Here is an 18,545-nt window from a genome sequence, read left to right as displayed (position 1 = left end):
TTTCCTGCCCAAGAATTCTCTGAAATCTCTCTCTCTCTCTCTCTCTCTCTCTCTCGCTCTCTCTCTCGCTCTGTGTGTGTGTCTGACACACACACACAAGCACACACATTTGTGTGTACACACACATGAGGGAGGAGACCAAGAAGTAAGTGACAGTTTGAGATTTCATGAGGATCAACTTACATCAAAGAACAAAACTTAGACGTAAAAAATTCTAATATCGATCTTTCATGATGATAAATCGTTGGAAAGAATCCATATGAAGAGTTACTTACGGTCTACACAGAATTTCCTCAGCAGTTGCTCTTCCAGGAATTAGAAATTGACACTGATATTTCTAATAACCATAGAAGATAATATTTCCAGTTTACTAGGTAATTATTTATTCTTTTTCTAGACTGTTGACTCAGTTGCAGATCACCAGGATTATTTAGCCCACCCATGTGTTGTTGTCTTGCTCCCTCTTCTCTTCATGTCCTCAGTCTCCATGGCTGAAATTCAGTATTCCACATGCATTTTTTTCTGTGAATGATAGACATAAATGCAAGTGATAAAACAAACATCTCACTTCTTTCCCACAGCTTATAACTGCAACATTAAAAACAGATTATATTGCAATATATGAAAAACAAAAGAACCAGGTGTGGAACGATCATTTCAAAGACATGGGAGTTATATTCTGTTTATGTCTTACCTGTTCATCTCCACTGACTCTAACCTTTTCTTTTTCTCTCATCCAATAGGAATACTATGACAAAGGAGATTATATTATTAGAGAAGGCGAGGAAGGAAGTACCTTTTTCATTTTAGCAAAAGGAAAGGTAAATATTAATTAAAGCTTTCTTAAAGTAATCCAACAGTCTTTTCAAATAGGTTCGCCACAAGTGCCGCAGTACATTGCAACATAAATCCTCTGCATCGAGCAGGTACTGGAACCTGTACCCAAGAGAGCCTGGGCACTGGTTTTGGGGGTGCAGGAGAGTTGGGGTGGGTTCCCGCTGAGACAGTAACTTCTTAGGCAGATCAGTTATCTTTCTCTGTGTCTGGTTTCATTGCACACAAAGTGACTAGATTATTTCTAAGGTCTTTTCTCATTTTGTCTAAGGGTTCAAGAGCAGGGCTGGAACATTTTCCTTTTCAACAAATATGGCAAGTAGCTGTTGGAGGAGAATGAACTTGGCAATTGAGGATGTCTGTGGTCACCCATCAAGCTATAGAGTAGTGTGACTCACAGTGTCCAATCCTACAATTCATGCAAAAGTGCAAGTAGATCTAGATGTGAATGAAAATATTATGCTAAATGTATTACAGGTCTTTTTCTTTATTTAAATATTAAGTGGGTAACATGCTTTCAGTTGCACCTTTGTTCACTCTTAAGGGTTTCTCAGAGATAAGAAAGCATTTGTGAAACACTGAAGAAAAGAGTAAAATCCTGAGTACCTGTGTAATAGGCTGTTGATTTTTACAAATGGTCTTTTTTCCATGGAAGAGCTTATTATCAGAAAGTCAGTCACTGCCCTTTGTAAATGATTTGTGGCTGAACTTTGAATTAGGCCTCCATGAAGGAAAAAATTAGCAAAATAGATTCAAACCTCAGAAATTCGTTGATACCCAAATCTACTTTTTAATCTTTCTTCCCAACCTTAATCCCATTCTATGAAAGAATTGTGACTAATACACAAATTGTATTTGTTATTTTAAAAAATTAATTCATTGTGACTTTCATAAATGCTAATCAGAATTTCTAATCAGCATGAAGCAACCCTTGTTGCAATGTCGAATTGGAATAATTCCAGTCACAAATATGGGATATTAAAGGTCTTGTTCGGCTTAGCCCTGGGTATTCTTGAACCTTTTTGGGCTATTGAATACATTGAGATATCAATGAAAGTGTGGACCCACATCCATATCCAAATTTTTCTTCTAGTTTTAGAAGATTCAGTAAATCAGTCAGACAATGGAGTCAGAACTCTTGATAGTCTTATTCTTATTCCAATGTCACCTCAATTTAGTTTTTTGAATAATATAAATTCTAACAGGACAATGTTTATTTGCTTTGAGTACCCCTAGGAAGGAAATTGCATTCACATAAAACTTTGAACTTTGGGAAGTGGCATTTGAATGAAGACTTTTCCTCTTATAGAGGCAACATTTGATCATATGAAATCACAGGATTTCTTAGCCCATCCACATAAATGACTTTAGCTTGTCATGACTACTGCAAAATTACAGCAAAGTTTGTTTTTTTCCTTGTTCAGTCAAGTTTGGTATATATATGTGTGTGTTTATATCTATCTATCTATACATACATACATACATACATATATATATATATAGAGAGAGAGAGAGAGAGAGAGGGAGACAGTATGTGTGTGTATGTGTGTGTGTGTTTAGGGGTTTAGTTGCGTGATTATGTGTTCAGAATCTCCTTTCTTCTCCCTCTTTTTTTTTTGTTTTATATCATTTAGGTAAAAGTCACTCAGAGCACAGAAGGCCATGATCAACCTCAACTGATAAAAACACTGCAGAAAGGAGAATACTTTGGAGAAAAAGCTCTTATCAGGTGAATCCATGAATTTATATCTCATTCTTAAATAATTCTTTGATTATTTTGAATGTGTAACTGTTCATTTAAAATTGTCAAATTGAGCTACCAAATTAATCATAACCAGCATCCAGGAATTAAACAAAAATTTTAACTGACTTCATTATTATGTGAAAATTTACTCTGAATATTCATTTGTGTAGGAAACTAAGTTTACTGCTAAAAATACAATTGTTGTTCCATTAGACTATTTAGTTTAAAAAGGAGGGAAATTAAAGTGTAAAAATTATAATCTTTCTTAAGAACGAGTTTTTTAATTTTTAAGGATTGAACCATTTTACCCTTTTTTAAAATTATCAAATAATGACATTACCTATTTTATGTGCTTTTAAATCATCCTGCCAAAAGTAGTATATTTCTAAGATTTTATTATCAACTTATTCTGTATGTTTTAGAAGAAACCCAAAATAGCGTGTTTGAAATTTCTATCTGAACCTTAGGTCTTTTGAGGTATGAGGTTATGTACTGTTGATCTAACTTATGGAGGAAATATTTATAAAGGTTAATAAAGTGGCTCAGGAGACACTTTGTACTTCTTGGAACTCAGAAAACAACCTCAAGTTGTTTTGAGGTTGTATTGAGGAAGTACATTTTCTTCAATATAAATAACTTTATAAAAGATCAAGTTAAAGTTTTGAGGAACGCAATTTTTTTTTAAGTTATGTATTTTTTAAACCATTACTTGAAATTAGTTAAGAAATCACTTTGGATGTTATTACTAAATACTATAATAAATAGTTTATTTCAAACTTATAAAAATGAATCATATTTCTGCTCATTTATTGTCCTCTTAACTTTCATCTAGGAAGTCTCTTTTGATTTATATATCAGGATTACATAAGTAAAGAGCAAGGAAAAAATGTATACAAATTATCTGAAGACAAATTTGCTTTAGAATCATAAATCTCTTTTTTAAAAGAAAGTCTTAACCATTTAAGCACGATAAGTTAATTTATGGCTATTATACAAGCAATTTAAAAATGAAATTTAAAAACAAGTTGATGTTTTCTTCCCATTTTCCGGCTGGTAATGAATTTGTTCAATAACAGGGAAGTTGTTCTTTTTTGTTTGTTTATTTGTACAGAATAGAATACATTGATGTATTGTTATCATGTGACATCATTATTCAGAATTCAATATATTTGTTCTTAATGTTTATACATTTTTTTTAAATAATAACAAGCAAAACAACTGGAATTTGAAAGTGCAGAGAATGGTATAAAGTCAAACAGCTCTTGAAAGGAAATATGCTGTTTGGTTTCACTGGATCTGAAATAATTTTTGCTGTATGTTTCAGTTAGCCAATTTCAGTGTTACCCTATGTAAAACATGGTATTTTTAATATAGACACCCAACTCTCCAAATATTTGTAAGCATAAAGCTAAAATAAATGGAAGAGAGTATTGGATACAAATATTTTTACATTTTTGTGCATTTTTATGCTATCACCTTTTAAAACCTCTATGACTTAATATTCGTTATATCCTATATATTTCTATCACTTGACATTAAAATAGTCCAAAGAGTTCATGATTTTATATGCAAAAATAAATCCATGGCATTTACACAGTTACTATGAAAGAAGCATAGGTATATTTATAAACGTGTAATATTTTAAAAATGTTTGCAGAAAATATTCCTGTGAAACTCATGCCAAATGAAAGGGATTCCATACCTCTTTCCTGTTTTAAAATCACTATTCAGAGCCTCCTTGACGCAGGGGTTAAAGTCTCAGGGCCATCAAGCTATGGCCAGCCACTGCCAATCCCCAGCTTGGGAGCTGACCCGCATGGAGCAGCAGACCTCTACTGTCTTGCCCGCTGCTCCCCTTCACTGTGTATTTCAGTAAATCTGCCTGCTCTGCTCCCCACTCTGTCTCTGGTGAATCCTTTTACCTCCTATTCCCCCTCCCCCACCATCTCCCCGCACCTCTGTCCTGCATACCAGTTTTTGCATGCATAAATAAGTAAAAATAGATCTTTAAAAATATAAAATCACTATTCAAAGAGTGATATACACAAGACATATGTGTATATATAGATAGGTTGGTGTATGTGTATAAACATATCTAAATGTCTACAGATAGCTGCACACATACAAATTGAGTAAAAACTACCCAGCTTCCAGCTCAAAAGCTCTTCAATCTGCAATATTTTCATTGATTTTCTATAATGGATAATGATATTGTAAATTTTTAAGGGACTGTGGGTTAAGTCACACAATACCAGCTACATGGATCGGGGACTTCTTTGGAATGGTAGACATGGGTTGCAGAAGCTTTTCCTGTCCCATCACTGAGGGAAGATGAAGGAACTAGCTTTCTGATACCATTTTTGATGAAGTTGCTTAGAACAGTCTCAGTATTCTTGCTATTCTAGGTTATTTTACGTGCATCTCAGTACATGAATCTGGGTGTGATACAGGCATAGCTCTTTTCAGGGACTTTAACTTAACTAACAGAATGAGGAAACCAATACAAACAAAGGTCTCTAAAGATTTTGTTTCACCTGATGCTTGACTGATTAGTATTCGGTAGGTAGGGAAATTTACCATCATTTGATCTTATGTCAGGATTCATTATATTTAAGATAGCAATTGTAAGGTCCTTTGCTACATTATGCACCCTAGAGGAAAAAAGACAATGTGTTATTTACCCTGACTCATCATCTGTTGTAAAACATGCTCTGATACCAGAAATTTTAATGGGAAATATATATCTTAAAATCTATGAAAGTATTTTAGTGAATGAAAAAGTACTTTTTTCATTCATTGATGATACGGCTCTAAAAACTCCTGGGTTTGATTGTTGATTGTTTTATTATATGCTAATTACTTGGATGTTTGACCAATAAACTTCTTTCAGTCAGTTAATTTCAGTCTTGCCTGCTTATTAGTTAGCAATTTCTGTTTGGTCAGAAGCGAGCTGTTTTATTTTGGCTGACGCAAAGCACAGAATGAGGTTTCATACAAAGTTGCAATCACAGATTCTTCTTTGTTCTCAGTGCAGTTATCTCTTCTAAATTCCTGTGGGGATTTTACTGGGACATTTTCAAATCCTTTTTTTCAGAAAGAGTGGAGAATAAATTGTGATGTTAAAAAAAAAAAAAACAACACAACAGTCTAAGGAAGGTTTAAGTAAATGGTGTTTCAAAAACAGTAGCAGATTCTCTAATACAAATGGATGTTTAATTTCTAACTGTATAAAATTGACTTTCCTGCTTTTGTCTACAGTGAAGATGTCAGATCAGCTAACATTATTGCTGAAGAAAATGACGTCGCCTGCCTGGTTATAGATCGAGAGTGAGTATGCTGATGTTGTCGGGAAGGCAGGCTTCTCGCCCCTTTGAAGACTTGGCCTTCTGTTACTCCAAGGGCCATCTGTCTTCCCATTCATCACCGCTTGGAAATGCTGGCCAATCCTCAGCTGCGAGTACATTCTATTAAAATTCATGGGAAGGAACTGGGCCTTCTGATCTGAATGTGTCCGTGGCAGTGGCAGATGCTGGCAGGCTAAATATTTTGTGTGTAAAGTTTGTACATAAATATCAGCAATAAATTGATTTAAATTATGCCTCTTTGAGAGAAACAAATTTACTGGTAGTCCTATGGATTTTTTTCCCACACAACTTAGGGAACAATTTTATAATTTATTTCTAAAATGCTCTGCATTTCCAGGGCAGTTTTCATTTAACATTGTAATACTTGGGCCTTCCTGGTGGCATAGGGGTTAGTCTCAGAGCTATTACTGCTATGGCATGAGTTCAATCCCCAGCCAGGGAGCTAACCCACATATGGCGCAGCAGACCTCTCCTGTTTCACCTGCTGCTCCCCTGAGCAGTGTATTTCAGTCAATCGGCCTGTTCTGCTCCCCACTCTGTCTCTGGTGAATCCTCTCTCCCCCAGCACCTCTGGCCTACACCCCAGTTCTCTATGCAAAAAAAAACCCAAAAATAATAATATTGTAATACTTTATAAATAATAAATGTCAAAATTAATGTCTCAATGTTTTAGGTTACTTGTCAGAATAAGTCTCATTTTATGTCTTTAACTCACTTCAAATCATATTTGAATCCGGTTTTTTGGATCTCTCATTAATAACTTGAATATTTGGATATTTACTAGTTATCTAGCTATAATAAGAGTAATTCAAATATACCAAAGAAATAGTTTTGCCTAAAGGTCATTATGCTGGGAAAAAAATAGGGCATTCGCATAAAGAATACTGACAAACAATAGTACAATGACAGGAGTTACACAAGTAAATATGTGACTGATTGCTAACTGAACACACTGTTTATTGAACATATCATTAAGATTGAGAGCTGGAAAGAACTTTAGAATGTTTTAAAAATCTTTTTATTTGGCATATTACAAACATTAAAAATAAGTTAGTATCATAAACCCCATAAAACAAGTTCAACAGTTAATAGTTCATGATGTTCTATACCACTTTGCCACCCACTGTCTGCTTTCTGTATACTATATCTGAGCAAATTTCAAACATAAATTATTTCATCTAAATTTTAGTAACATTTCTAAAAGCTAACTATTACTTACAATGCAGCACCACAATAACATTAAGTGCTAACATGTCAACAATGAATATTAGTATTACTTTGAATTATTCAATTATCTTTCTTACAGATAAGTGTGTCCCAGATGGTTTGAAGGATCCCTGGTAGAATGCTAAGTGAAAAATGTCAGAAAAAGAAAGATACATACTGTTATCACTTATTTATGGTAGATAAAGAACAAAACAAACGAATAAGCTAAACAAAACAAAAACAAACAGGCTATAAGAACAAAAGAATGGTTAAGTAGGACAAAAGGGGTCAGTGGTATGATGATGAATGAAAACTAGAGTTCTGGTGGCAAACATAATGCAGTGTATATATATAAATATGCTGATTTAAATGTCTATACACCTGCAACCTGTAAGCCAATAGGGTTCCAGGTTGACTTCAGTTTTCAATTGAACCTTTTTAATTGTCTTCAATTAAAAAGGACTGAACATTTTTTTTCCTAGGCAAAGTGGAAATATGGAAGCCAGTCCAAATGAAGCAAACTTAAAAACAAAGGCACAGAACATGGAAAGGGGTGTTAGAAGAGGTTAATTTTGGAGACCAGGTCTCAAATAGAAAGTAGACTGGAACATGATTGTCCCATTAACGCATTGTTTTATGAGTTCCTTAAAAGTATATGCATACACTGAAGTACATTAGCTGTGTGGTAAAATCTTATAAATTGTTTCAAAATGTTAGGATGAAAATATGATAGAAAAGAAGAACATCTCTCCTTTTCCTCTATTTTAATCACCTACACCAAATATTTACTTATCTTGTATAATCATCATCTTTAGAGAGGATGCAGTAATTTGTTATAGTTTACAAACTATTTGGAAGTTTGAATTTTAAAATGTTTTATTTATATATGTGTAGTTGAGATTCAAGAACATACAAAGAATAGAATATATTACAATAAGACATAAAAAGTTAAATGAACTTTTTCTGTGAGTGGAGGAAGCTAAATATCAAGCATGATGACATTGTGGATTTCCTGAGAGATTCTGGTTGTCTCTGTATTTATTATGGGCATCCCCTTCTCTCTAAAAGTATTCAGTTTAGATGACAAATTATACATCATCCTAACTCTGGTTTACAGGCTAGATTAAGATCTTATGCTAAACATATGCTGTTCTATATACTAACCCATAAACTATGCTAATCCATATACTGTTCTATATAGAACACCCTATATATACTGTTCTCATATCATTATTCACACTTGATTTCATTGTTTTATTTAACATCCATCTTCCCACTCTTCTGTCAGCCTCCTGAGTGCAGAGACATTTATTTGTCCACTGCTGCTGCAGTGTCAGCATCTGACAGTCCTTGGCACATGGATGTGCTCACCAGATGTTGGCTGAACAAAGCAGCACCATCCTTGCAATGAAATCTAGTGTCTGAAAGTCTATGGCTTTTTATTCATTTTTCTTAATCCGTGATTTTAAAACATGCATAGAATGAATCTATTGCAAAAAGGAGACTTAACATTTGAGCTACATTTCCTATTTTTAAAATGTAATGAAATGTGGGTAATAAGGAAGATGACAGTAGCTCTAGGTGAATGGGCAGTTTTATTCCTGACATCTCCACCATTGATTGCAGGGACAGAGCTCAAAGAAGTTGATTAGTTGTCCCTCGGGCTCTCTCATCAGAATAAGTACAGGCTGTGCATGTGCACCTGGAGCAGCTAGTAATTCTTTATATTTGACTTTCAATTTAGTTTGTGAAGCGTTTCTTGGAACCTGTGACATCAGTGTCGTCTACCTTTAAGATAATAAGATTTGCTTACAGTTGAACTTGAATTAGTTTTATAGTGGATAAAATAATAGTTACAGATAAAATAAGTAAAACCAAAGTATAGAAAGTATTTCCTTTTTACCTGAAAATTTCAAAAATTTTATATTTAAAAATTGTGGCTCTATTGCTTTATTTCTCACCTCTCTACAATCAATGGACTACAGTCCATTGATAGAGAAGAGTAAAGAGCAGAGTTAGAGAGATGAGTGGAAAATAACCAGTGTATAAGATATATACACTTTTAATATATTTTATTGTGTAGCACCTCAGTATGGATTGGTGGTCAGTGAATGAGAGTTGACGTTTTCGGGGTTAGGCAATCAGGGAGTGGTGATTGCACACAAGTGTGGGGGTCCTGGTTTACTACATTTTACATATTTTGAGCTAAATTTTTATTCCACCCAATTTTCTATGTCTTAGTGCTTAAGGTGTGGCCAAGTTGACTAAAGTATGGTTCCCAGGAGGACACTATTTTGTAGTAGGGAAAAGAAGCACCCTAATAATCATAACTCAGGGTAGATTGTCAAATGTGGAAGTGGGAAAATATTCCAAAGATAGTAAGCAAAACATCTTGCACTAGTGAGGAAGATCCTCTTTTCTTATGTGCAGTGTGGTAGGTAGCAATTGCCAGAGACAACATACTGAGTCAGGAGATTGGATGAGACACGTAACAAACCTAAGATCTGTAAAGGGTGAGGGAGATCAAGGGGAGATGTAGGCTGAGTGTCAGAAATATATTAAGTTAAGGTACAAATTTGGATTTAATTTTGAAGAAATGTGAAATGAGGAGTATTGTCTGAGGACAAAGAAGAAATCAATTTTATCCTTGAATTTAAAACAAATAATCTGATTAAGCAAATTTAGAAAAATATCTATAACCCATGAAAACTTTTGATTGTACAGATCATATAGATGATTTCCTTTCCACTGTCTTCTTAAAAATAAGTGATAACTGTTGGCAAACCTCATAGAAATATTTGTCTTCTCACTGATAGCCTATTAACTTCTATAGCTTTAAAGGCATAAATATATAAATTCTAATAACTGTGCTATATTATGGCAACTTTAAGATAACGAAAATTATTGAAAACTGTTATAAAGCCATGAGTGATGCTACAAAAACCTTTTTTATGAGCTCAAGAAGAATGCCAAGTTGCAATGATAATTACCAGCATAGAACTTTTGATTTTATTCCATTCATTTAGAACCTTCAACCAAACAGTTGGGACTTTTGAAGAATTGCAAAAATACTTAGAAGGGTATGTGGCAAACCTGAACCGTGATGATGAAAAAAGACATGCAAAGTAAGTAGAGGAATCTTCTCCTAAGTAGAATATGAATTTTGGCAACTGATGAATTTGGGGAAAAAGAGGGGGGATTTGTCATGTTGTGCCTTTATGAGCCTTCACTACACATGGGGTGGGGAGCGAGGAAGTTTATTTTAATTGTTCCACAAAGAGGATGCTCTTTACCATTAGTGAAGCTGTTATTTTAGTCTGCAACTATCTAGCTCCTTATTTTTTTGTGTTAAATTGAAATGTTGGGGAGAAATTTCCTGATAAGGGAAAAGGATTTCTTTATCTGGTCTCTTAGTGCAAAAGAATGTTAAGCCTGCTTCCCTCCTTTCCTGGAAATTAAACAGGAAAGCCAAGGCATAGAGCAGCCCACTCATTTTCATTCCAGGTGAAGAACTATGCGCTCTCTCTCCAGAGATGAATTAGGTAGAGTTCTAAATTTGGTATAAAGATAAAAAGTTCTCCAGTTAATAGAAAACTCCAATTAAAAATTGAAAAATTAAGGGCCTCCCCTGGTGGCGTACCAGTTGAGAGCTGGGCTGCAAAGCTGCCTGCAGCCTCTGCAGCACCGGTTCGATCCCCGGCTGCTGGTGAGGGTCCCACATGGTGTGACAGACCTCTCCTGTTGCTCCCACTGCTCCCCTCAGCAGTGTATTTTGTCAGTCTGCCTGTTCTGTTCCCTGCTCTGGCTCTGGTGAATTCTCTCACCCTCCCATGCTTCTGACTGTACCCAGTGCTTGTATAAATAAATAAAATAAATCTTTAAAAAAAATAAAAAATTAAAATTATTTGGAAATCCTTTGCTAAAACATTATGTAGAGAGAATATGTAAACTTACATTCACCAAATTGTACTGTCAAAAATTAGACTCTAGAAAACTCAAGTTTGAGCTAAATTAGAGCATTCAATCAGGACCCAGTACGTTCTTTTCACCAGGAACATCCTTATGATTTTTATGCAACAGGCCTTTGTAGTAGCAACAATTTATGCCTATATAACCCACAATAGTAAACTTTAACTAAGAGAGAACAAATGGATATTTTCAAATAGTAATATATAGATATAAAGTAAGATACGATTTTTTTCATGTTTCACAGAGCACTTATTCAGGATCTGATTAAAATAGAACAGCAAAGATTCTCAGTGTGGTATTTTCCTGTATGTGCAGCAGAGGAAATGGCTCTTTGGTTTCATTTCCTCTCATTGACTTTTTAAAAATCTCTATTGAGATGCATTTTAAATACCACATAACTCACCCCATTTACCTCTCATTGATTCAATTTGACATTTGTCCTTATTATGTGTGCATGTCAGTTTTTTTTTTTGTTGTTGTTTTTCTCCCCAGATGTGACTAAATCTGATGCTGTAAATGTTGAGATAGCCTTTGGGGCAAATGTGGGCAGTAACAATGAGCAGAATTAAGATTATTATAATAGTGGAATTAATGGGTTGGCATGACCCCTACTTGACCAAGGGGTATATGTAAAGTCTTACTTCTCTTCACAGGAGATCCATGTCTAACTGGAAGCTGTCCAAAGCACTCTCTCTGGAGATGATTCAGCTGAAGGAGAAGGTGGCCAGATTTTCCTCATCATCCCCATTCCAGAACCTTGAGATTATTGCAACACTGGGCGTTGGTGGGTTCGGAAGAGTTGAGCTTGTAAGGGGTTTACGTTTCAAGCATCTGAGAGAGCCTTTTGACTTTTTATTTTGTTTGTTTTTTTTTATATTCCAGTGTGTCTTGCATCAATATCTGACTTATCATTGCTATCTTCAGTGTTGAAATTGAGAAAGTGCACTTTTCACTCTGTTGTGTAGTAGCAGGTCCATGCTAGTAAGTTGTAAAAATATAGCTGCTATTTCAAGCCTTTAACTTCTCATCTTTTGATGAATTGTTTTCTTGATGGTAATTATTGGAGAATATAACAAGGAAGCATTGCATTCCCAGAGTCTACAAAATTGAAAAAAAATGAATTTCCTAACAGCAAAATGTGTGTGTTCATGCTCTCATGACACATCACTATGTACTAAAGACAAGAAGACGTGTCCTGTGGGAGTGCCAGAGAAGCGGAATCTTTAATAGTACAGTTCCACCTCTTCAACAGCTCCACTCCTATATCTGTATTTGGCTTTCATTGTCCTATTTTTGGGTTGTTCAAAATTTTCTAGTAGAAAAAAGGAAAGGAATATGAATGCAAGGGGAGGTTTGAAGAGCAGCCTTCTGTAGTGTCGATCGGGACAGCTGGCGACTTCCGGCCTGATGTCGCTGCATCACCTCCTCTCTGAGCTTTATAAAAGAGCTTCTAAGGAGACGCAGAATGGCACTGTCCCATCAGGTGCTCAGAGAAAGCTGGAGAATGGAGGTCTGTGACCTTACTGGGTACAGAGGGCTCTGAACCCCTGACAATTAAAGCCCTTCTCTGCCTAGCAGATTTTAAATGATTCTTGTACATTAACCTCCAGAAACTATGCCAGCACATCCGTCTGATATGAAATGCTGCCAGGAGACTCTGGATAGTACACTGCACACCCAGTCAGTACTTCATCTTTGATGGTGAGGAGAGAAGGAAGGACTTCTTGATAGACCAAAGAGTATTTGTAGCATTTGGTCTACCGTGTGGAGAAATAGGCGTGACATCATCTGCAGTGGTACTTTTCACCAAATAATCTTGGCAAAAGGATTGAATTTACAATGCTGAGATCATTATTTTTTTCTCTAGCTGATTAATAATAATTGAATCTTTAATCCCATATTGATTAAAAAGCCATAAGCAGCACAAGTTGCAAACCTGAACCAAACATTTAGGCAACCATTTTACTTGTCATATAGATGGAGTTTCAAACCTATCTAGATAAATACCTACTAATATTTTTTTTTCTTTTTAAGGGAAAATTCTGGTTGTCTATCTAGAGCCAGGCTCTCCAATAGAACTTTCTATGCTGATGAAAATGTTGTTTATCTGCTCTGCCCCATAGGGCAGCCACTGGCTATATTCTTTTTTTTTTTAAAGATTTATTTATTTATTTATACAAGCACTAGGTATAGTCAGAAGCGCGGGAGGGTGAGAGAACTCACCAGAGCCAGAGCAGGGAGCAGAGCAGGCAGAAGGACCGAAGCACACTGCTGAGGGGAGCAGCGGGCGGCAGGAGAGGTCTGCGCGCCACGCGGGACCCTCCTCTGGTGGGCGGGGAGCAGCCAGGGATCGAACCGGTGCTGCAGAGGCTGCAGGCAGCTTCGCAACCCAGCGCTCAACCGCTGCGCCACCGGGGAGGCCCTGGCTATATTCTTTGGTGAGCTTTTGAATTGTGGCTAATGCAACAGAGAAACTGAATTTTTAATTTTAATGAATTCAAACAACCACATGTGACTTGTGGTTACCATATTGGATGATGGTGTTAATAAGTCTTGCTTTAATATATTTTGTTTTGAAAATCAAAGAAGCAACTATTATCAAAGAACAACTTTTATCCATGTTGGTTAAAATTTTTCATGTCACACACTCAAAACTGAATGGATTTGTAAATATCAAATCTTCTACCAGAGTTTTTTCCTTGTTTCATACAAAAACTTTAGAACCATGTTCCAGATATATGATCTGTTTTAGAAATTGCAATGAAAGGAAGTATGTATAATTTCATGAAACACAGATCTCAGCAGGACACCTGGTTAAAAGTTTATGTGCTCTTCAGCAGCAAAGGAATTTTAACTCACTAGTTAACATGTTTTGTAGAGATATTGCATATCTTTCCTAGTGAGTTAATTTGGGGGGATCTTTCTTTTCTTAGGTTAAAGTGAAAAATGAGAATGTTGCCTTTGCTATGAAGTGTATCAGGAAGAAGCACATTGTGGACACAAAGCAGCAGGAGCACGTCTACTCAGAAAAGAGGATCCTGGAAGAGTTGTGTTCTCCCTTCATCGTGAAGTAAGTGAGCATTTGGCTGCTAGGACTTAGGACTTTAGGCTCTTCTTGTGAGTGTTTCCATGTAAAAGGAGAGAAAGGAAGCAGCTTCCTCACTCCGATTCTCCATCCTAGTCACAACAATGGTATATAAAATGATATAAATTTGAGATTTGGGCTCAAGAGTCCAGGTTATTCTATTCTTGGGTAAATCTCAGGCAAGAGTATATGCGTATGAATATAAAATTATTGTAGAATAATTTGAACAGGCTGTATCTTCTAGACCTGATGCAGAATTTGGGAAACAAGTTTTCACTCAAAAACCCTTGGGGTGTGTTGGTGTTAAATTTGTGCAAGAAGTAGCATTTGGGCATATGAGGGTTGCCACGGAGCCACAGATGTGGTCCTGGTAGTGCCCAGAAGCTAAAGACCATCTGCTAATAGCTACCCTTCTGATTTTAGCTATCACCAGAGTTTAGAAGAGAATTATCACTTGTGTTAAGCCTCTGCTCTCTTTATGAGTTAGTGGAGTAGTTTGTATTTTCTTTTGTCTTCATGCCTCAGACTAAAGCTTTAGTGATTTCTGGGTGATGCAAAGTGCCCTTCTAGTAAAGAGAATGTATACATTTTTATCAAATTCTTGAGAGAGTTTTCCTGTCTATCCATATTCCCAGACCTAGGTTTATTTTCAAGATTAAAAAAGAGGTTTGAACCTAGCCAATGCTGACAATGGAAAGGCATCCTGTTATCTCTATATTAACTATGTTATCAAAATGTTTTCCTCTTCTTAATAAATAGTTCAGTAACAAACTATGATGAACAACTATATTCACCTGGAATATAGCAGGGCAATAATAATATCAAGGATAAATATTTTTTTTAATTTTAATTTTTTTAAATTTTTTAAAAGATTTTATTTATTTATACAAGCACTGGGTACAGTCAGAAGCGCGGGAGGGTGAGAGAATTCACTAGAGTCAGAGCAGGGAACAGAACAGGCAGACTGACGAAGTATACTGCTGAGGGGAGCAGCAGGTAAGGCAGGAGAGGTCTGTCGCGCCATGTGGGACCCTCGCCAGCAGCCGGGGATTGAACTGGTGCTGCAGAGGCTGTGGGCAGTTTCGCAGCCCAGCGCTCAACTGCTGCGCTGCCAGGGAGGCCCTATTAAAGATAAATAGTAATGAGAATATTTATTAGAAATTAAATGTGACAGATACTCCTATAAGCACAAAAAGTTTTTATTTTTAAATAAAAATATATATGTATATAAATATATGTATCCAATATATATTTTAATATATACATATAGAACACACATATAAAATATATATTAAGTTAATGTATATAATCAATGATACTTAATCAACATAAAATCAAATGAATGCATGCATTCCTTTGATCCTTGTAATAGAACAGTGAAGTAAGTGTTGTGATTGTCCTTATTGAACAAGAACAATAAGAAAAGAGAGGTGATGTAGCTAATAAATGACCCATCAGGGACATGAGCTGGCCTCATCCTCTTGGTCCGAAGTCCACACTCAACCACTTTATTAGATTGCGTTTGCTGTCTGCACAAGATATGGCTGCTCCGTAGTCTGCTCTAGCCTGGGCATGGTGCTAGGGAGAAAAGGAAATCTCTTAAGATCTAGACACTGCTTTTACCCAATGCTGAAATATGGTACTCTGCTGGGGCCCCTGTCAGAACTGACACTGCCATTCCTCACCTTCTGGGAGCGCTGCCAGCTAGGGACGCCTGCTCAGTCGCTCTCTGGCCAGTGTTCATAGGTGAAGAGAACCACTATGACTGGTGTAATCTCTCTCCAAGTACATCCTGCATCCAGTAATGGCAGAGTTCCTTGAAGCTGAGGCTGTTGTTGAAACTAGATCATAGTCCAGCATTTCCTCTGTTCAAAGCTGCTTTCTTCTTCCCCTGTGTGTTTCATTCCCAAGTACACTACTCACTAAACTCACTGCTTACAAATCTGTCTCAGAGTCTGTTTCCTGGGGAAACCAATATTAATTAACCGAGTAGCAGACATAAGACATGGCATGAATAACTGTTATGCCAGGCAGATCTTAAAGGAGATCTGTGAAGAGGTTTTGGGTCTTTGTAAGGTGACCCTATTTGCAGGCAGGATATTTAAGTTGCTTTATCAAGAAGTTGCCTTTGAGCTTGGTCTCAGAGAATGGATGCCACATTTTACAATGAAACTGAGATAAAGAGGTTCCGTTTTTAAGTAGAAGGAAAGAATTTAAGTAAAGGGGTTACCATGAGTAAGGAAGGAGGAAAGATCAGTGTATTCAGCGAAAAGTCCATTGTGGCTGTAGGATGTTTAGAAGATGAGGAGTTTTGTTTCAAATGTTATTGATGATGCTCTTAAGCTACTGTAAAGCGTTTTTTTTTTTTTTTTTTTTTTTTTTTTAATCTAAGTAACAAGTTTCAACCATTTACTTGAATAAATGTTCCTTAGATTGTTTTTTTTTTTTTTTTTAAATATTAAATTTTATTTTTATATTCCCCCATACAATTGCAAACGCCCCATTCTGACCCCAATCCTTCCCCTCCCGCCCCCCACCCCCCAAAAAGTGTCTCTGGTTCATAGTTTTTTGTTGATTTTGATTTTCACTTTCTTATATTCATTTTCCTGGTCCCTTATTTAAGTTTTCTAGATTCCTGCTATGAGTGAGACCATCCGGTATTTTTCTTTTTCTTTTTGGCTTATTTCGCTGAGCATGATCCCTTCCAGTGCCATCCATGTTGCTGCAAATTGCATGTGTTTATCTTTTTTGAATGCTGAGTAATATTCCATGGTATATATGTACCACATCTTCTTGATCCAGTCATCTATTTTTGGGCATTTGGGTTGTTTCCAAAGCTTAGCTATTGTAAACAGTGCTGCTATAAACATAGGAGTGCAGGTGCTCTTTGGAATTGATGTTTCTGTGTCCTTTGGGTAAATACCAAGGAGTGGAATTGCTGGATCATATGGAAGCTCTATGTTTAGTAGGTCCAGAAATCTCCACACAGCTCTCCATAGTGGTTGGACCAGTTTGCACTCCCACCAACAGTGCACAAGAGTTCCTTTTTCTCCACATCCTCGCCAACATTTGTTGTTGCTAGTTTTTTTAATATGTGCCATTCTCACTGGTGTAAGATGGTATCTCATGGTAGTTTTGATTTGCATTTCCCTGATTACAAGTGATGTTGAACATTTTTTCATATGTCTGTTGGCCATTTGCATTTCTTCTTCAGAGAAGTTTCTTTTTAGCTCTTCTGCCCATTTTTTGACTGGATTATTTTCTTTGTTGCTGCTGAGTCTCATCAGCTCTTTGCAGATTTTTGTGATCAGTCCTTTATCATTAGTGTTGGGTGCAAAAATGTTCTCCCAGTTGGTGGGGTTTCTCTTTGTTTTTGTTATTGTCTCTTTTGCTGTGCAGAAGCTCTTTAATTTGATGTAGTCCCAGCTGTTTATCTTTCTCTTCACTATCACTGCTTTGGGTGATGTGTCTGTAAAGATGTCTTTGATGTGCAAATCCCGTAGTGTTTCGCCTATATTTCCTTCTATGTATTTTATGGTTTCAGGTCTTATGTCTAGTTCTTTAATCCATTTTGAGTTGATTTTTGTGTATGGTGTGAGGTAGTGGTCAAGCTTCATTCTTTTGCATGTAGCGACCCAGTTTTCCCAGGACCATTTATTGAACAAACTTTCTTTGCTCCAATGCATAGTCTTCGCTCCTTTGTCAAAGATTAGTTGACCATAAATCTGTGGGTTTATTTCTGGATTTTCTATTCGATTCCATTGGTCTGTATGTCTGTTCTTGTTCCAATACCATGCAGTTTTGATGATTATGGCTTTGTAGTATAGTTTGAAGTCTGGGAGTGTGATGCCTCCATTTCCTTCTTTTTTTTTCAGTAGAGCTTTGGCTATTCGGGGTTTTTGGTGATTCCATATGAATTTCATCGATAATTGTTCTATTTCTTTGAAGAATGCCATTGAGATTTTGATTGGAATAGCATTGAATCTGTATATTGCTTTTGGTAGGATGGCCATTTTAATAATGTTTATTCTTCCAATCCATGAGCAGGGGATGTCTTTCCATTTCTTTGTGTCTTCTTCTATTTCTTTTAACAGTGTTTTATAGTTTTCTTTGTATAGGTCCTTTACCTCTTTTGTTAGATTTATTCCCAAATATTTGATTTTTTTTGTTTCGATAATAAAAGGGGTGGTTTTTTTGATTTCTTCTTCTTCAGATTTATTGTTTGTGTATAGGAAGGCTACTGACTTTTGCATGTTGATTTTGTATCCTGCCACTTTACTGAATTGATTGATGAGTTGAATTAGTTTTTCTGTGGAGATTTTGGGGTTCTCTATGTATATTA

General features: G+C 36.1%; 1 protein-coding gene and 1 long non-coding RNA gene across 3 annotated transcripts in view; one reads left to right on the top strand and one right to left on the bottom strand.

Annotated features, from left to right (window-relative positions):
- PRKG2 (protein kinase cGMP-dependent 2) overlaps positions 1-18,545 on the top strand; it is a 106,526-nt gene that overhangs the window by 62,342 nt on the left and 25,639 nt on the right. For both annotated transcript variants that reach the window (XM_054688111.1, XM_037530145.2), the window contains exons 7-12: positions 744-821; positions 2,469-2,563; positions 5,837-5,905; positions 10,176-10,274; positions 11,772-11,925; positions 14,052-14,188. In XM_054688111.1, coding sequence (XP_054544086.1) covers positions 744-821; positions 2,469-2,563; positions 5,837-5,905; positions 10,176-10,274; positions 11,772-11,925; positions 14,052-14,188 — 632 coding nt within the window. The remainder of the gene's footprint in view (positions 1-743; positions 822-2,468; positions 2,564-5,836; positions 5,906-10,175; positions 10,275-11,771; positions 11,926-14,051; positions 14,189-18,545) is intronic.
- Positions 377-11,832, bottom strand: LOC129144732 (uncharacterized). The gene is made up of 3 exons (XR_008549233.1): positions 11,760-11,832; positions 695-748; positions 377-522 (listed from the first exon to the last, which is right to left on the bottom strand). It is a non-coding gene; the product is annotated as an uncharacterized LOC129144732 (long non-coding RNA).

This window comes from Talpa occidentalis, unplaced genomic scaffold (genome assembly GCF_014898055.3).
Source record: "Talpa occidentalis isolate TD23 unplaced genomic scaffold, MPIMG_talOcc4v2.1 talOcc4.6, whole genome shotgun sequence".
Taxonomy (NCBI): domain Eukaryota; kingdom Metazoa; phylum Chordata; class Mammalia; order Eulipotyphla; family Talpidae; genus Talpa; species Talpa occidentalis.
This window is presented reverse-complemented; position numbering and strand designations above follow the sequence as displayed.